Source organism: Pseudonaja textilis, chromosome 6 (assembly GCF_049901715.1).
Source record: "Pseudonaja textilis isolate UNSWEBS1 chromosome 6, rPseTex1.2, whole genome shotgun sequence".
In the NCBI taxonomy this organism is placed as follows: Eukaryota; Metazoa; Chordata; class Lepidosauria; order Squamata; family Elapidae; genus Pseudonaja; species Pseudonaja textilis.
This window is the reverse complement of record NC_141995.1, coordinates 7,674,533-7,690,023: the sequence shown is the minus strand read 5'-3', so window position 1 is coordinate 7,690,023 and position 15,491 is coordinate 7,674,533. Positions and strand designations below refer to the sequence as shown.

The window sequence follows — 15,491 nt, the reverse complement described above, 5'->3', positions numbered from 1 at the left end:
GTGGCAGCTTGCAAACTGAAAGTGCATTCCATAAATAGTTTTTCAAAGATAGTAACTAGGTGACTGAAGTTTCTGCTGGGCAAAATTTTAAGTGGAGAACATGATTGATGACTCTTGGCTATGGATGTGTCCCATTGGAGAATATGAATTATGAGACATCCAGGGGGTGGGGGAAAATCACCCCCTGGGTGGTCAAGTCAAAGGTGTCAAGGGTGACAATGAATTATGTGCCTCAGAGTTGGTTACACCCAGGAGGTGCTGGACAGTTTAACTCCCAGTAAACCCTTTTTAAGCTTTGGAAGTTTGGCTCAAGGCTCATGATTTAATTGGGGTAACTGCCGGAATCCTGACAGTCAGATCCAACACGTGGGGTCATCCTGGAAAATGTAAGGAGCCAGTCAGTATTGCTTCGACCCAGTCTTTCCAATGCGAAGAGGAAACATGCCAGCAGTTTGGGGAGTGGCATCAAGCTGACCACGCCCACCCAGTCAGCCATGCCCATCCAGTCAGCCACGCCCAATGAGTGGTGACAAGCTGGACATGCCCATCTCATTGGCCACACCCACCCAGTCAGCCACGCCCACCCGATGCCCTGAGGTCAATCACAGCCCTGATGCGGCCCTCAATGAATTGGAATTTGACACCCCTGACCTAGCACAATATAACAAAGAAAAAGAATGATGCCCATTTAGAAGGAAATAAAACATTCACATTCCTATTGGATGGTTTACCAACCACCCTAAGCCCCCCAAAATCCAAGTTTTAAAAGAACTTTAGGGCTGACCTAAATCTTCCCCGTTCCAGGCACAGCAGAAAGTCCTGGATCTCATCAGATGACACTGTCCCATCGATGTATTGTTAGTGTCCACACGTTTGTTTGTTTTTTAAGAGGAAGGAGAAAGCTAATTTAGAAGCTGACTCTTCCTTTGTGCCAGCTACACAACCTATCTTTTTCCTTGCAAAATGTTTGTCAGCCCTGAAGCCATTTTGGGAGCATCTTCAGGGCTGCCACAGCAAGGCCTGTCGGAGCTGTGGGAACAGGAGGCGAGACGATAGAGATAGCTCGGGGATGTGTAGCCAACATAAAATTCTTTCTCCTGGGAACCAAGGACGCTCTCACCAGGTGCCGGGAAGGCATGGACTGAAGCAGTGGTGGAATTCAAAAAATTTGCTACCGGTTCTGTGCGCGCACGCACGGAGCGTTGTAAAATGGGCAATTTTAAGCATGAAAACTTGCCTTTCTGTCAGCGTTGGTGAGTAAAACAGCTGAGGCGTGGGAATCCGCTCTGCTGCGCCTATCAGCTGAGCTACAAACAGAGGAAATATAGAACAGGAAAGAACAGGGGCGGGTGGTGCTGACTGGCGCTACCGGATCAGTAGAACCGGTATAAACCGGCAGCATACCACCACTGGACTGAAGCCACCGGGAGTTGGGACTGTGACCTGATTGGACCATATGATGGACGGGTGGCCCGGGGGCAAGAACTTTAGGGTTTGATTCAGGTGGGGAAAACTTTGAGGAAACTCCAGGCCTCGGAGTTTTGATTGTGTTGGGTTTGTTACTTGGAAAGCTAAGGAGAAGACAGCCTTCTTCCCTTTCCTGATCTTTGCCACGGTAGATTTCCCCACCCCCCTCTGTTCCTCAGACCCATGAAATTTGCATCGCAAAACTCACGCAGTGAATTCGTAGGCCAGGTTCAGCAGGAGCCCGTCGCCGACGTTAACCCCGAAGTGTTGGGCAAGTCCCCGAATCTCTCCTTCGTAAGGCTGAGGGATGAAGTCTTCTAGGTCTTCTGCGATACGTCGAATAACGGCATGGACCCATTTGGGGATCACAGAACTGGAAGAAAAGAGAACCATTGAGCCATTCGTAGCATCCTTAACCTGTTTTATTCTACGTACCTTTCCAGGGGAACGGCCGGCCTCTGGAAGTTGTGGGTGCTCCAACACTGGAGAGTTTTAAGAAGAGACTGGATAGCCATTCATGCATATTTTATTCCAATTCCATTTTAAATTGCTTTTATCAAATTATCAAACAATCATTTGTTTCTGGAATTCTGCACTTTGATGTGGCCCAAGGGCTAATCTATATATATATAAACATTCACGCATCATCACAAAATCTCCAGAACCGTAAAGCCTACAAACTTGAAAATTTGGCGTATATGTTCCTCTTGGCTTTTAGGTGCTCACTAAGAAAGCATTTTTCAAAATGACCATCAGAACATTAGTATTTCCTATATTATTATTAACATGCTCTGATGCTAAGGAGCTCTACTCCCCCTCCCCACCTGAAAATAAATCTGTTCCAACTGCAGTTGAGCTAAGCCACACCCAGGCTCCTTGCTGTCTCCTTCTTGCTCACATAGCAAATACTGTTTCAGTTTCCAAACAACCCTCATCTCTCTCACAGACTGACAGGACACTAGCCAGATGAATACCGATAGATGCTGGTAGGCAGAGGCAGAATTTTTTTCTCCTTATTTTCCTCCCCCAAAACTTGCCCGATCGCACAGTTTCGTAGCGAAGCACGGATACCCTACGAGTCAACAAATAAAATAAAGATTCATTCATCCAGAATGGTATAGGTTTTCCTGCTTGAGCAGGGGTTGGACTAGAAGACCTCCAGGTCCCTTCCAGCTCTGATATTCTGAATTCTATTTTGCACCTCCCAAAACCAATGAAATCTTGTTTATAGAAGCAAATCTGGTGAGTCTTCTTATGGGAATTTTCCAGAAAATTTCAGATCTATAAGCCGCATGGAAGAATATAAGGAAAGTAACCTTGGGGAAGGCATTTGCCAGCTAATTTGTAGAGGGAGTCCTCAACAGTTCACTTAGTGACGGTTCAAAGTTACAACAGCTCTGAAAAAAGTGTGACTTACGATCGTTTTTCACACTTATGACCTTTGCAGCATCCGTAGGGTCAAAATTCAGACACGTGGCCACTGACTCATATTTATGACAGCTGCAGTGTCCCGGGGTCACGGGATCCCCTTTTGCGACCTTCTGACAAGCAATGGGGAAACTAGATTCACTTAACAACCTGTTACTTGCTTAACAATTTGCAACGATTTGCTTAACAACCGTGGCCAGAAAAGTCATAAAACGGAACAAAGCTTACTTAACAGGATTTTTCACCTAGCGGCCTGAATTTTGGGCTCCATTGTGGTCGTAACTCAAGGACCACCTGTATGGCCATCCTATAACTCACCAACCGTGCAAGTTTACAACGGCACTGAAAAAAATGACTTGTCCCCATTTTTCATGCATGCCATCGTTGCAAAGTCAGGCATTTGACAACTGGCATGTACATCTTACTTACATGTATATTTACATGTATGTGTATATTTATTTACATGTATATTTATGACAGCTGTCCTCTCCTTGGTGACTTAGCCATCATTTGTGATCTTCCCAGCCAGTTTCTGTCAAGATTCTCTTCGCAACGGAGTCATTCACTTTAAGAACCGCCACGGTCCGCTTAACAAACGTGGCCAATTAAGTCGGTAAAATCAGGGTTCACTCAGTTAACAATCACCTCGCTTAGCATCGGAAATTCTGCTCCTGAATTTGGTCATAAGTCGAGGGCTATCTGAAATGGCTAAGGCAGAAAACTGAGCCACATAAACAACCCGATTTCCATCCAATTCAATCTCTTACAATTTTTCAGCCAGAAAATAGAATTTTACCCTCCTCCTCTTCCTCCTCCTCCTCCTCTTCTTCCTCCTCCTCTTCCTCCTCCTTTTCTTCCTCCTCTTCCTCCTCTTCTTCCTCCTCTTCCTTCTCTTCTTCCTCCTCCTTTTCTTCCTCCTCCTTTTCCTCCCCCTCCTCCCCCCTCCTTTTCTTCCTCCTCTTCTTTCTTCTCTTCCTCCTCTTCTTCCTCTTCCTTCTCTTCTTCCTCTTCCTCTTCCTCCTTCTCCTCTTCCTCCCCCTCCTCCCCCTCCTTTTCTTCCTCCTTTTCTTCCTCCTCTTCTCTTCTTCCTCTTCCTTCTCTTCTTCCTCTTCCTTCTCCTCCTTCTCCTCTTCCTCCCCCTCCCGCCCATCCTCCTCCTCTCCGGCCCTCATTAGAGAAGGTCACTCGAGTTTACCCAGCCAGGAGAAATATGCGCTTTGTTCCAACTCAAGTGTACTTGGCTCCAGTTTGAGAAGTTCAGTCTGAAAGAACAAACAAATAATTTTTTAAAAAAACCAACAGGGAGGGTAGAAGGAAGGAATGATGTTCCTGGTTTGCAGTTTTTCTCCGTTGGGAAGAATCTAACATAGAATACCAGAATTGGAAGGGGCCTTGGAGGCCATCTAGTCCAACCCCTTGCTGGAGCAAGAGACCCCATACTATTTCAGACACGTGGCCATCCAGTCTCTTCTTGAAAGCTTCCAGTGTTGGGGCACCACCAACTTTATTCAGAATAGAGCTGGAAGGGACCTCGAAGGTCTTCTAGTCCAACCCCTTGCTCAAGCCGGAGACCCTCTAGTCCCATTTCAGACAAGTGGTTGTCCAGTCTCGTCTTGAAAACCTTCCAGTGTTTGGAGCACCCACAACTTCTGAAGACAAGCTGTCCCACTGATTAGAATTTGAATAACAGAGTTGGAAGGGGCCTTGGAGGTCTTCTAGTCCAACCCCCTGCTTAGGCAGGAAACCCTATACACAATGGTTCTCACTTTACTGGAAGTTTTCCCTTAATTCTCTCCTCCTCCTCCTCCTCCTTCTGAAGGCAAGGAAGAGTGTCCCGTCCCTTAGCAAGCCAGCCAGCAAGCCAGGATACAAACACCCAGAAGCAAATGCAGAGAGAGGGAGAAAAAAAGAGAGAGACAGAGAGAGACGGAGATAGAGAGAGAGACACACACACACAGAGACAGAGTTAGAGACAAACACACACACACAGAGTTAGAGAGAGACAGACACACACACAGAGAGAGAAAGTTAGACACACACACACACACACACACACACAGAGTTAGAGAGAGTTAGACACACACACACACACACACACACACACACACACACACGGAGTTAGAGACAGACACACACATACACATAGAGAAAGAGACAGAGACAGACACACACACACAGTTAGAAACACACACACACAGAGAAAGAGCCAGACAGAGCCACACACACACACACACACACACACAGAGAGACAGGGACAGAGACAGAGAGAGAGAGAGAGAAAGACACACAGAGACAGAGAGAGAGAGAGAGAAAGACACACACACTCAGAGAGAGAGAGAGAGAGAGAGCAAGAGAAATCACACAGAGACAGAGAGAGAGAGAAAGACACACACACAGAGAGAGAAAGACAGAGAAAGACAGAGACAGCAGAAGAGCAGAGAGAGACAGAGAGACAGACAGAGAGAGAGAGAAAGACAGAGAAAGACACACACACAGAGACAGAGAGGGAGACAGAGAGAGAGTGCCAGGTGCCCGGCTCTGCTGTCGATTTCTGGAGGATCCAGGAAAGTCCCGATCCAACTTTCTCCCACTTTCCCTTTCTCCGCTGGAGGCCGTTGCCAGCCAGCCAGCGCGCCCCTCTCCTCCTCCTCCTCCTCCTCCTCCTCCTCGAAAGCCGCGTCCAGCCGCGCAGCGTCCTCCAGCGCTCACTCGACGATGTGGTTGAGGACGGTCCGCATGAACGCCGGGTCGAAGTGCTGGGCGACCGGGTCCCACCGACTCTCGGGAGGGCTGTCCAGGCTGACGTTGAAGCGCATCGGGGCCGCGGGAGAGCGGAGGAGATCGGCCCCGCCGCGGGGCAAAGCCAGCAGGAGCAACCCCAGAAGGAGCGCCGGGAACGAGCCGGAGCCCTCGCGCACCGGCCCGGCCATGGAAGAAGAAGCGGCGGCGGCGGCGGCGGCGGCGGTTTGCAAGAACGCGGCGGGGCAGCAGCCGCGGGTGGCCGCTCGGCCTTTCCACGGCCGGCCCCGCCGCTCCGGGATTGGCTGCCCCGCCGCTTCTCCAACGCCGCCCCCTTCCTGGCCTTGCCCTGCCCGGGAGTTGCGCTCCAGTCTGGGTGCAGCTGGCCAAGCGGATCCCCCACCACCACCACGTCCCCCTCCCGGGAGCTTTTGCCAAAGCAGGATCCGTCCAGGAGTTCCGCGGGCGAAGCGCTCGCTTCAAAAGGCGGAAAGCCTGGCGCCACGCGAGACGCTCAATCGGGGGTAGAGCTGGATGGGACCTTGGGAGGTCTTCTAGTCCAACCCCCCCTCCCCTTTGCTCAAGCAGGAGGGAAGGTTTTCAAGAAGAGACTGGACCACCGCTTGTCTGAAATGGGACTAGACTCGGTCTCCGCTTGAGCAAGTACAGACAGTCCTCGGCTTACAACAGTTCCTTCCGAGTCTCTTTTTTAAAAAAAAATTTTTTTTATTGATTTTTAAAAACAAACATAAACGAACAAAACATAAAACATAAAACATCTTTTTTGAAAGCAGCTTGATCCCGGGTTACATCTCTTCCTACAGACACAAATTCAAGTTCATGCTCATTTTTATATACCATTCCGTATCTTATTACCATTCTACATTTTCTATATACCTTCTCCCCTCTTCTATTTTATTTATTTCATCTCAGTTCAGATCATTACACTTATATTCTTTGTCTTGTTTCCAGCTGTCTATTATCTTTTCTCATTAACACAAAATTTCTCCTGTAATCACTGATTGGAGTATGACACCTTTATCTCTTTCCCCTAAATTTATAACACTTAATATAATACATAACTTCCGTTCAGATTCTGCTTGGTACATTCTAAAACTGCATTCTGAAACAGTTCGCTCCGAGTCTCTTTTTAAAAGCCTCCAGGGTTGGGGCACCCCTGACTTTATTCAGAATAGAGCTGGATGGGACCTTGGGAGGTCTTCTAGTCCAACCTCCCTTTGCTCAAGCAGGAGACCCTGTACAGACGGTCCTCGACTTACAACAGTTCGTTTAGTGAAGGTTCCGAGTGACCATGGTGCTGAAAAGAGTCTCTTATGACCAGTTTTACCTTGGCGGTATCCCCGTGGTTGTGGGATCAAAATTCAGACGCTTGGCAACCGGTTCATATTTATGACGGTTGCAGTGTTTCCTGGGATCCCCCTTTGGCGACCTTCTGAGGAGCGAAGTCAATGGGAGAGCCAGATTCACAGTCTGACTCCTTTTAACAACTGCATTGATTCACTTAACAATGGTGGGAAGGTTGTAAAATGAGGCAAAAACCCACCTAACCAATGTGTCAGTTGGCAACAGAAATGTTGGGCTCGATTGTGGTCGTAAGTCAAGGACTACCTGTGCAATTTGACATAATTTGCCTTCAGTCGAGGACCTGTATCCTGCATGAGTCAAAAAGAGGGCTGTGAAAATATCTACAGACCCCTCACATCCCGGACATAAACTGTTTCAACTCCTTCCCTCAAAACGACACTATAGAGCCCTGCACACTAGAACAACTAGACACAAGAACAGTTTTTTCCTGAACATCATCACTCTGCTAAACAAATGATTCCCTCAACACTGACCAACTATTACAAAGTCTGTATTACTATTACTATCAATCTTCTCATCACTCCCTATCACTCATCCCCTCCCACTTGTGATTGTAGGACTAACTTTGTCACTTGTATCCTAACAATCTATATTGACTGTTTCCCAGTATGATTTGATTGCTTATTGTACCCTATGACTATCATTAAGTGTTGTACCTGATGATCCTTGACTAATGTAGCTTTTCTTTTATGTACACTGAGAGTATCTGCACAAAGACAAATTCCTTGTGTGTCCAATCACACTTGGCCAATAAAGAATTCTATTCTATTCTGTTCTATTCTATGAATACTTTTTTTAAAAAAGTGTGTGTCCTTACCCCTATATTTAGTACAAGAAAGTGCAATGTGATCTAAACAAGTTGTCATCAAACCTTGCCACCACTAACTACAACTGTGTCATATTTTAAGCAACATTTTTTTGTTAATTCCATGGGAACTACGGCAATGGCTGGCCATTTGGAGTTTACACTTCCTGCATTTACTCACTAATGAATTTCAGTATATAATCCTCATGATTTAATGAAGGTGAATCTCCAGTTCTCTAACCACATGGACAGGTTGGGAGGATATTAGATATCCACCCCACATGGCGGATATGGCCGCATGCCTCAAGTTTGACACCCCTGGGATAGATGATCTCTATAATCCCTTCCCACCGTTTCTGTGAAAAGGTTCTTGGGTGAGGTCAGACAGTCCAATTCATGTTATGGTTTAGTCAATAAATGAGGAGGCAATATAGATATATATATTCATATATATTTAAAACCATATTTTACAGTCACGTACAAGCTACGTTCTTTTCCCGAGTATATAAATCTGTTGGCTGGTGCGGTTCTGCGGCACTTATTTCCTTGCGTAAAACAATCCCTTTGCAGTTTGTAGGATTTGGATTGGATTATAAACCATCATCCTAATTTTCTTCTTCTTCTTTTAACGACCCCATAATCCCTTGCTCTGTGGAGTCTGGACAACTGAATGGAGCTGAGTGTTTACTGGCCGGATGCCCTTCCTGTCACCAATGCGGATATATTATATTCAGCAGATATATTCTCGTTGTGCCCAGAGAGAGACAAATCTGCCTCTCCCTAGGATTCGAACTCGCAGCCTCCTGATTGTGAGGCGAGAACTCCACCTCTAAGCTAATGCACTACTCGGATTGGATTATAAATGCCAAAAAACAAATCACAAATAATCGTACTCATTATTTTTTTCCTGAATATTTGAAACGAATCTTCGAAGGCTGTCATGAGCTGAGAAAAATAGCTGAATGCCATTCATATTTTTCCTCTGCGTGTAATGGATAGAAGTATCTTTGTAAATTATCCTGTGAATGAAATCGGTTTATGGTTACAGTTCATCATTTTCAGTTGTCTTTTCTCCAGTCCTCTTAGTTTTTACTTTTCAAACCGTCATTTCCGACACTCCTCTGCTGTGCTGTGGTTATTTCATCAATCTTTTCTTCTGCCTCAAAAGGGCGTCCCGTAGAGCCAGCTGCAATAAGTAGAAAAGAAAAAAGGAAAAGGAAAGAAAGAAAAAAAAATGTTAGCATGCAAGAATTGCTTTGCAAAGGAAAACCTCTGAATTTAGACCTTGCACAATATTTGTCTTATAAAATCTCGTGTGTTTAATTCCCCAATTGCATAACCACTTTGTGCGTCCTGTTCTAACCCACATCATAAGCTAAGCCAGGGGTGTCTTTCACCTTCACCTTCCCTGGGCCACATTAGAAGATGAAAATTTGGTTCGGGCTGCACATAAAATAAAATAACAGTAACACCTGATCACCCAAAAAAACCATAGAAAACATAGTTAACATATTAAATTTATTTGGAAATTAAGTTAGTGAGATGTTTGTATTATTTATTATTAATTATTTATTAAAAATTATTTATTTTTTATCATGGTTTATCACGTTTTTGATGGCGGGGCAGAAGCGGCGGCAGAGGCAGAAGTGGTGGCGGGGGCAGAAGTGGCGGCAGAGGCGGGTGCAGAAGCAGCAGCGACGGTGGGGAAGAAGTGGCAGTGGGGGCAGAAGGGGCGGTGGCGGCGGGGAAGAAGCGGCGGCGGTGGCGGTGGCAGCAGCGGCGGCGGTGGCAGGGGCAGAAGCGCTGGCAGCAGCGGGGCAGAAGTGGCAGCGACGGCGGGGAAGAAGTGGCAGCAGGGGAAGAAGCAGCGGCGGGGCAGCAGCGGCGGGGGCAGGGGCAGAAGCGGCGGCAGCAGCGGTGGCAGCAGTGGCAGCGACGCGGCGGGGCAGAAGCGGAGGCGGGGCAGAAGCTGCAGCGACGGTGGGGGCAGAAGTGGCAGCGGGGACAGAAGTGGTGGCGGTGGCGGCAACAGCAGGAGGTGGCGCTCTGACGGCGCCCGCCTTTTCTGTTGCTGCTTGGCCTAGTGCTCGCCTCACCCCGCGCCTGCCTCTCCTCCTCCTCCTCGCTGACTCTGGCACGAAGGTTGGGGTGGGCACTGGGCCGCATTACGAGGCGACCTGGGCCGCATGCGGCCCGCGGGTTGGACAAGCCTGGGCTAAGCCATGGTAAAAACGATTAGATGGTTCCCATACCACATAAATGAAAGAAACCTTATTCTGCTTACTGCAGGTTTATCCTCAAAAGTAATCATCAGTAAAGTAGAAATGTCAGCATTTCAATGCTGTGTTTCATTGGACTTTCTAAGCCAAGATTTTTTTCAACCTTGGCAACTTTTAAGACGGGTGGACTTCAACTCCTCAAATTCCCCCAGACAGACATACTTGCCACCTTGAGTTACAGGTAGCTATGCTGGCTGGGGAATTCTGGGAGTTGGAAGTCCACCCTTCTTAAACCTGCCAACGTTGAAATACATTGTTTTTAACCATTACAGGTAGTCCTCAATTTGCTTAGCACCATTACGACAATCTCTCCCCGCAAAAGATATTGATTGCAAAATTCTGAAATTCCAATGGTTGCAGCCCCGGTCATGTAACCTGTCAGACACTTGGCCATTAGCTCAAATTTATGGGGGTTTGCAACATCTTGTGGGTCACGTGACTGCTTTTTCCTGACTTTTGTCAAAAAAAAAAAAAAGGGTATTTACTTCTGATTTTCAACAAAAACGGCCCACAATGAACGATGGGTTTGCTTTATGGCTATGCCGTTTGCTTTACGACCGGGGTGTTTGCTTTTAACAACTGCCACAAAATTGGGAGTAAAATCAGGCCGGTCATGTGGGTGCTCGGCTTTACTAGTGTTAGGACTTACGAAAGCACTGCGCATTATGGTCCATTATGGTCGTAAAATAAGGACCACCTGTATGTTTTACCTTTAGCAGTTTTAGCTATTCTATGAGTGGTGCGGTGGCCTAGAGGTGGAATTCTCGCCTCACAATCAGGAGGCTGTGAGTTCAATCCTAGGTAAAGGCAGAGATTTCTCTCTCTGGGCACAATGTGACTATAACTGCTGTAAAAAAAACCACCGCATTGGCAACAGGAAGGGCATCTGGCCAGCAAACACTCTGCTAGCTCCATTCAGCTGCCCAGACTTCAGCCTGGAAGGGATTATGGGGTCCTTAAAAGAAGATGAAGATTTTTTAAGCTATTCTACAGCCAGGAAAAATAGAAAACATGCACTGGGAAACAGAAGAGAGCAATGGCTATTAAGGGAACTACGCTGATGAATTAAAAACAGCCCACTCTACAGAAATAAAAACACGTAATTCACTCAAAGGGTTCATATGTGGCTCACAACTGACAACTATGTATTATCTCTCATGTTTAATTAATACGGAGTAATTTTTAGTCTTGTCTTCCTTCGGGCAAAGTGCAATCATATATCAGCAAACATTATAATTACTCCTTTCCAGCAATCCTTGATCTGCTGAAGAATTAAAAACAATCAGCATTAATAACATACAGAAACCCGTGTATTTGCTCAAGCGTACAGGCAGTTTTTGACTTAGAAGCGTTCGTTTAGTGACTGTTCAAAGTTACACGGGCACTCGAAAAAAGTGATGCGTGACCTTTTCCTCATGCTTATGACCACTGCAGCCTCCCCAAAGTCACGATTTAAATTCAGATGCTTGACAACTGGTTCATATTTATGATGGTTGCCATGTCCCGGGGTCGTGCAATCCCCTTTTGCGACCTTCTGGACAAGCAAGGTCAACGACGGGGAATCCAGGTTCACTTAACGACAGTGCGACCAACTTCCGGTTTGAGCTTCTTCGGCGACGGACCAAAATCTGCGATTGTGCGCGGTTTTGATCCGTGCTCGCCGCCGGAGTGTCCCGAGCCGGCTAGAACACCCCTCAGACCCATAGTCAGCTCCATAGGCTCACCTCTACAGAATCTTGCCAAATTTCTCGCCAAACAACTCCAGCCCTACACAGAATCCATCACCTCACAAGTACAAAACTCTTTCCACTTCATAGAAACAATAAAGAAACAAAACCTACAATACGACGACCTACTCGTGAGCTTCGATGTCATATCCCTCTTTACCCAAGTACCTATTAAAGAAGCCTTGACAGCCATCCAAAACAAATACAACCCCCCAAAGCACATCCTAGATCTGACCAACCACTGCCTAACCAACACATACTTCATCTACAATGGACAAAGATACAAACAGATAGAAGGAGCACCTATGGGATCACCCCTCTCACCCATCATCGCTAACCTATACATGAAACATTTTGAAACCAATGCTCTAGACAAATCAGAACCCAAACCCAAACTCTGGCTTAGATATGTAGATGACACTTTCGTCATTTGGCCACATGGGAAAGAAAAACTGGACAACTTCATCACACATCTCAACAGCTTACACCCCAAAATACAATTCACCATGGAAACAGAAGTCAACAACCAACTTCCCTTCCTGGACATCTTAATTTACAAAAAACCTAATGGCTCCCTAGGACACAGCATCCACTGGAAGAAAACACACACCAACCGCTACTCAAACACACAATCCCATCACCACCCTGCACAGATCAACTCTGTAGCCAAGACCCTCATCTCCAGAACCAAACGCCTAGCTGACAAAGACCACTTGAGAACGGAATTACACACCCTCATTAATGTATTAATTTCCAACGGATTCCAAAGAAACACAATTACCAACCTAATCCCAAAGGAGACAACCCCCAGAAACTGAGACACAGAACAGGACAATGGTATCGCCCTCCTCCCCTACATCAAAGGCACCACAGATAAAATCAGCAAAATTCTCCACAAACACAATATCAGGACAATCTTTGGCACTGACCAAAAAATAGCCAACATCCTAAGAAACCCCAAAGACAAGATCCAGCTAGAAAACCAAGGAGTATGGAATACCATGCAACAATTGCCCAGCCACATACATTGGACAAACCAACAGAATAAATGCACGCACTGCAGAACACAAGAACGTAGTCAGAAAAGAAGAAAATTCTTCCTCCCTTTTCCAGCACCTTAACGCCACAGGACATGAAATTAATTTTGAGGGAACCATATTAATCTCCAATACCGAACACTTCAACAAGAGAATAATCATGGAAGCCATCGAAATAGAGAAACACCCCCATAACATGAATAAATGGGACAATACTTCCCGCCGACCAGAAATTTGGAAACTAGCCCTTACCAACAAATGAGTCCCAGCCATGAAAACCAACACCGGACCCAAAACAACACATGACGCCACCACCAATCCTCCCTCACCAGACTGAAACCCAAAACCACCCCATAGACAAAAGGCAACCACCATCCAGAAACCAGACCACGGCTGCCTCACCAGCTGCCACGCACCCCGACCCCCAAACCAAGCAAACTGACACACACCATGAACACATAGCCAGGCCTCAAACTCAGAGCCAAACCAAAACCCGGAACGTCACATCACAGCCACCCGCTCAGGATATCACATCATGGAACTCAGAAGGTTACAGCTCAAAACCTCAGGATGTTGCCACACAGCCAACGACCCAGGAGATTACAGCACAAGACCCAGGATGTCAAAACAATAGAACTCAGCAGGTCATCACACAGCCCATTACCCAGGTCGTTACAATACAGGAGGCTGATAGACACACAGCCCATACCTCAGCCAGACATGTTCTTAAGAAAAAGCCAGCCAATCTGCAAACATCAACTCCATCAACCAATCAAGAAATGACAACACAGGCAACCTCCCCACCAGTATATATAGGGAAACGACAGCTCCGATCATGCTTTGCTTGCACAAGCACGAAGCCGAAAGCACCGGCCTGAAGATGGCGAGTGGGACCTTGTCGAAACGTTGCCAAGATACTCTCAATCTTACACGGGAAAAGACCCGAACACGCCAAGACCTGCATACCTGTATCTGTGAAAATCTGCTAAGCAGAATTCGACTGGAAGTTATGTACTATATTGAATGTTATAATTTTAAAGGCATAAATTGAAGTTTAAATAAGAGTTGAATGGATAAAATTAAAAGATATAAAAGATATATCTTTTAAAAGATATAAAGGTGTCATACTCCAATTAGTAACTTCAGGGGAAAATTTGTTTAATGAGAAAAGATAATATGAAATTGAAACAGGACAGACAAAAGTATAAATATGATTGGAAAAACATTGAAACTTAGAAAAAAATATATAATTGAATTTAGATATGAGATAATTAAAAATAAAGTTGAGAAAACCAAGGGAAGGGAAAAATTATGGAGAAAATGTTAAAACAATAATAAGATATGAAATAGAACACAAAGATGAATATGAAATTGAGTTTGTGTCTGTATGACGAAGTGACAACCCGGGATCATGCTATTCTCAAAAAAAGATGTTTTATTTGTATTATGTTTTTGTGAAAACCCAAATAAAATGTATATTTAAAAACAAAAAACGACGGTGTGACCAACTGAACGGCCGCAGTGATTCAACTTAACAACAGTGGCCCCAGAAAGTGTGCAAAACGGGGCACAACGCTCACTTTAACAACTTCTCTTGCTTTAGCAACAGAAATTCGGGTGGGGGGGGCTCGATGGTGGTCGTAAAGCGAGGACTACCCGTATTGGGGGATCTTTTTTCTGAATAACAAATGGCCAACTTGCCTGCTTCTCCCTAAAGGAACGCTTGTTTTTTGTCCGGACGTTGTGACTGTATCGCATCATCATGAAATTCTTCTGCTTTTTCTTCTCTTTGTTCGTGGAGCTGGCGTAAGGGTTCAGCTTCGTTTTCTTCTTCACAAACTCTTTTCGGTCGGTCTTGCCAGCCTAAAAAAAAAAAAACCCACGGGAGGGAAGAAAAGAGATGTAGCCACACCAGGCGCTTTTTATAACCCACTTTGCTTTTCTCCCTTTGCTTTGAAAAGCACAAATGTGTTTTATCTTTAAAACACGCAGCAGAAAGCTCACGAATTAAATTAGAGCTGCGCTGCGCTCTGTTTGGCGTTGTTTCCTTGGAACAAGGTTTGGGTCAGGATATCATCTCCACTGCTTGGAGAGACTCATTAGAGAGAGAATTTTTTTTTTTTTGCCGGGGCTGCTGAGGCTCCTACTAAAGGAATCGTTGATTTAAACTTCAGAGGCTTTGTCGTGTTTGGCGAGCTGGGACAGAATAGAATAGCCAGAGGGAATATCAAAATGGAGATAGGCAAAGAAAAGATAACCGGGGAATTGTGAAATTGAGATTGAGCTTTTTGCATGCTTTTTGAACGACTGTTGCCAATTTAAGTCTGGCCTGTTCGCAGCCACACAACTCACCAGCGCTGTGGCTAATCTTGTCTCTTTATCAGACCGAGGTTTTTTATGGAGGTGTTCGATGTCTCTAAGCGATAGCAGTTCCCCCCTGTAAAAGATCACAGAAGATACTAACAGCCTGGAGCCAAAAAGAAGAAAAAGAAAATATTCCTTCAAGAGAAGAAGGAGCTTGAGAGCTATTTTGGGTCGTGGTTAAAGCATCGGAAACCAAGAGATCCCGAGTTTTGCTGGTCTCCCTCCCTCAACCCTCAACGGAAGAGCCCCTCGCTTTTCG

At 45.8% G+C, this 15,491-nt stretch overlaps 2 protein-coding genes across 3 annotated transcripts in view; both read right to left on the bottom strand.

The window, feature by feature from the left end:
- Positions 1-5,923, bottom strand: part of NAAA (N-acylethanolamine acid amidase) — a 33,903-nt gene extending 27,980 nt beyond the window's left edge. For both annotated transcript variants that reach the window (XR_015744036.1, XM_026717141.2), the window contains exons 1-2: positions 5,605-5,923; positions 1,676-1,840 (exon numbers count right to left, since the gene is read on the bottom strand). Coding sequence is in view for 1 of the 2 variants with exons in the window: in XM_026717141.2 (XP_026572926.2) it covers positions 1,676-1,840; positions 5,605-5,825 (386 nt within the window). In the remaining variant the exon portion in view is untranslated. The remainder of the gene's footprint in view (positions 1-1,675; positions 1,841-5,604) is intronic.
- Positions 5,924-8,256: 2,333 nt separating this feature from the next.
- SDAD1 (SDA1 domain containing 1) overlaps positions 8,257-15,491 on the bottom strand; it is a 33,346-nt gene continuing 26,111 nt past the window's right edge. Inside the window, exons 20-22 of the mRNA XM_026717133.2 lie at positions 15,221-15,305; positions 14,570-14,731; positions 8,257-9,011 (exon numbers count right to left, since the gene is read on the bottom strand). Coding sequence (XP_026572918.2) covers positions 8,961-9,011; positions 14,570-14,731; positions 15,221-15,305 — 298 coding nt within the window. The 3' untranslated portion in view covers positions 8,257-8,960. The remainder of the gene's footprint in view (positions 9,012-14,569; positions 14,732-15,220; positions 15,306-15,491) is intronic.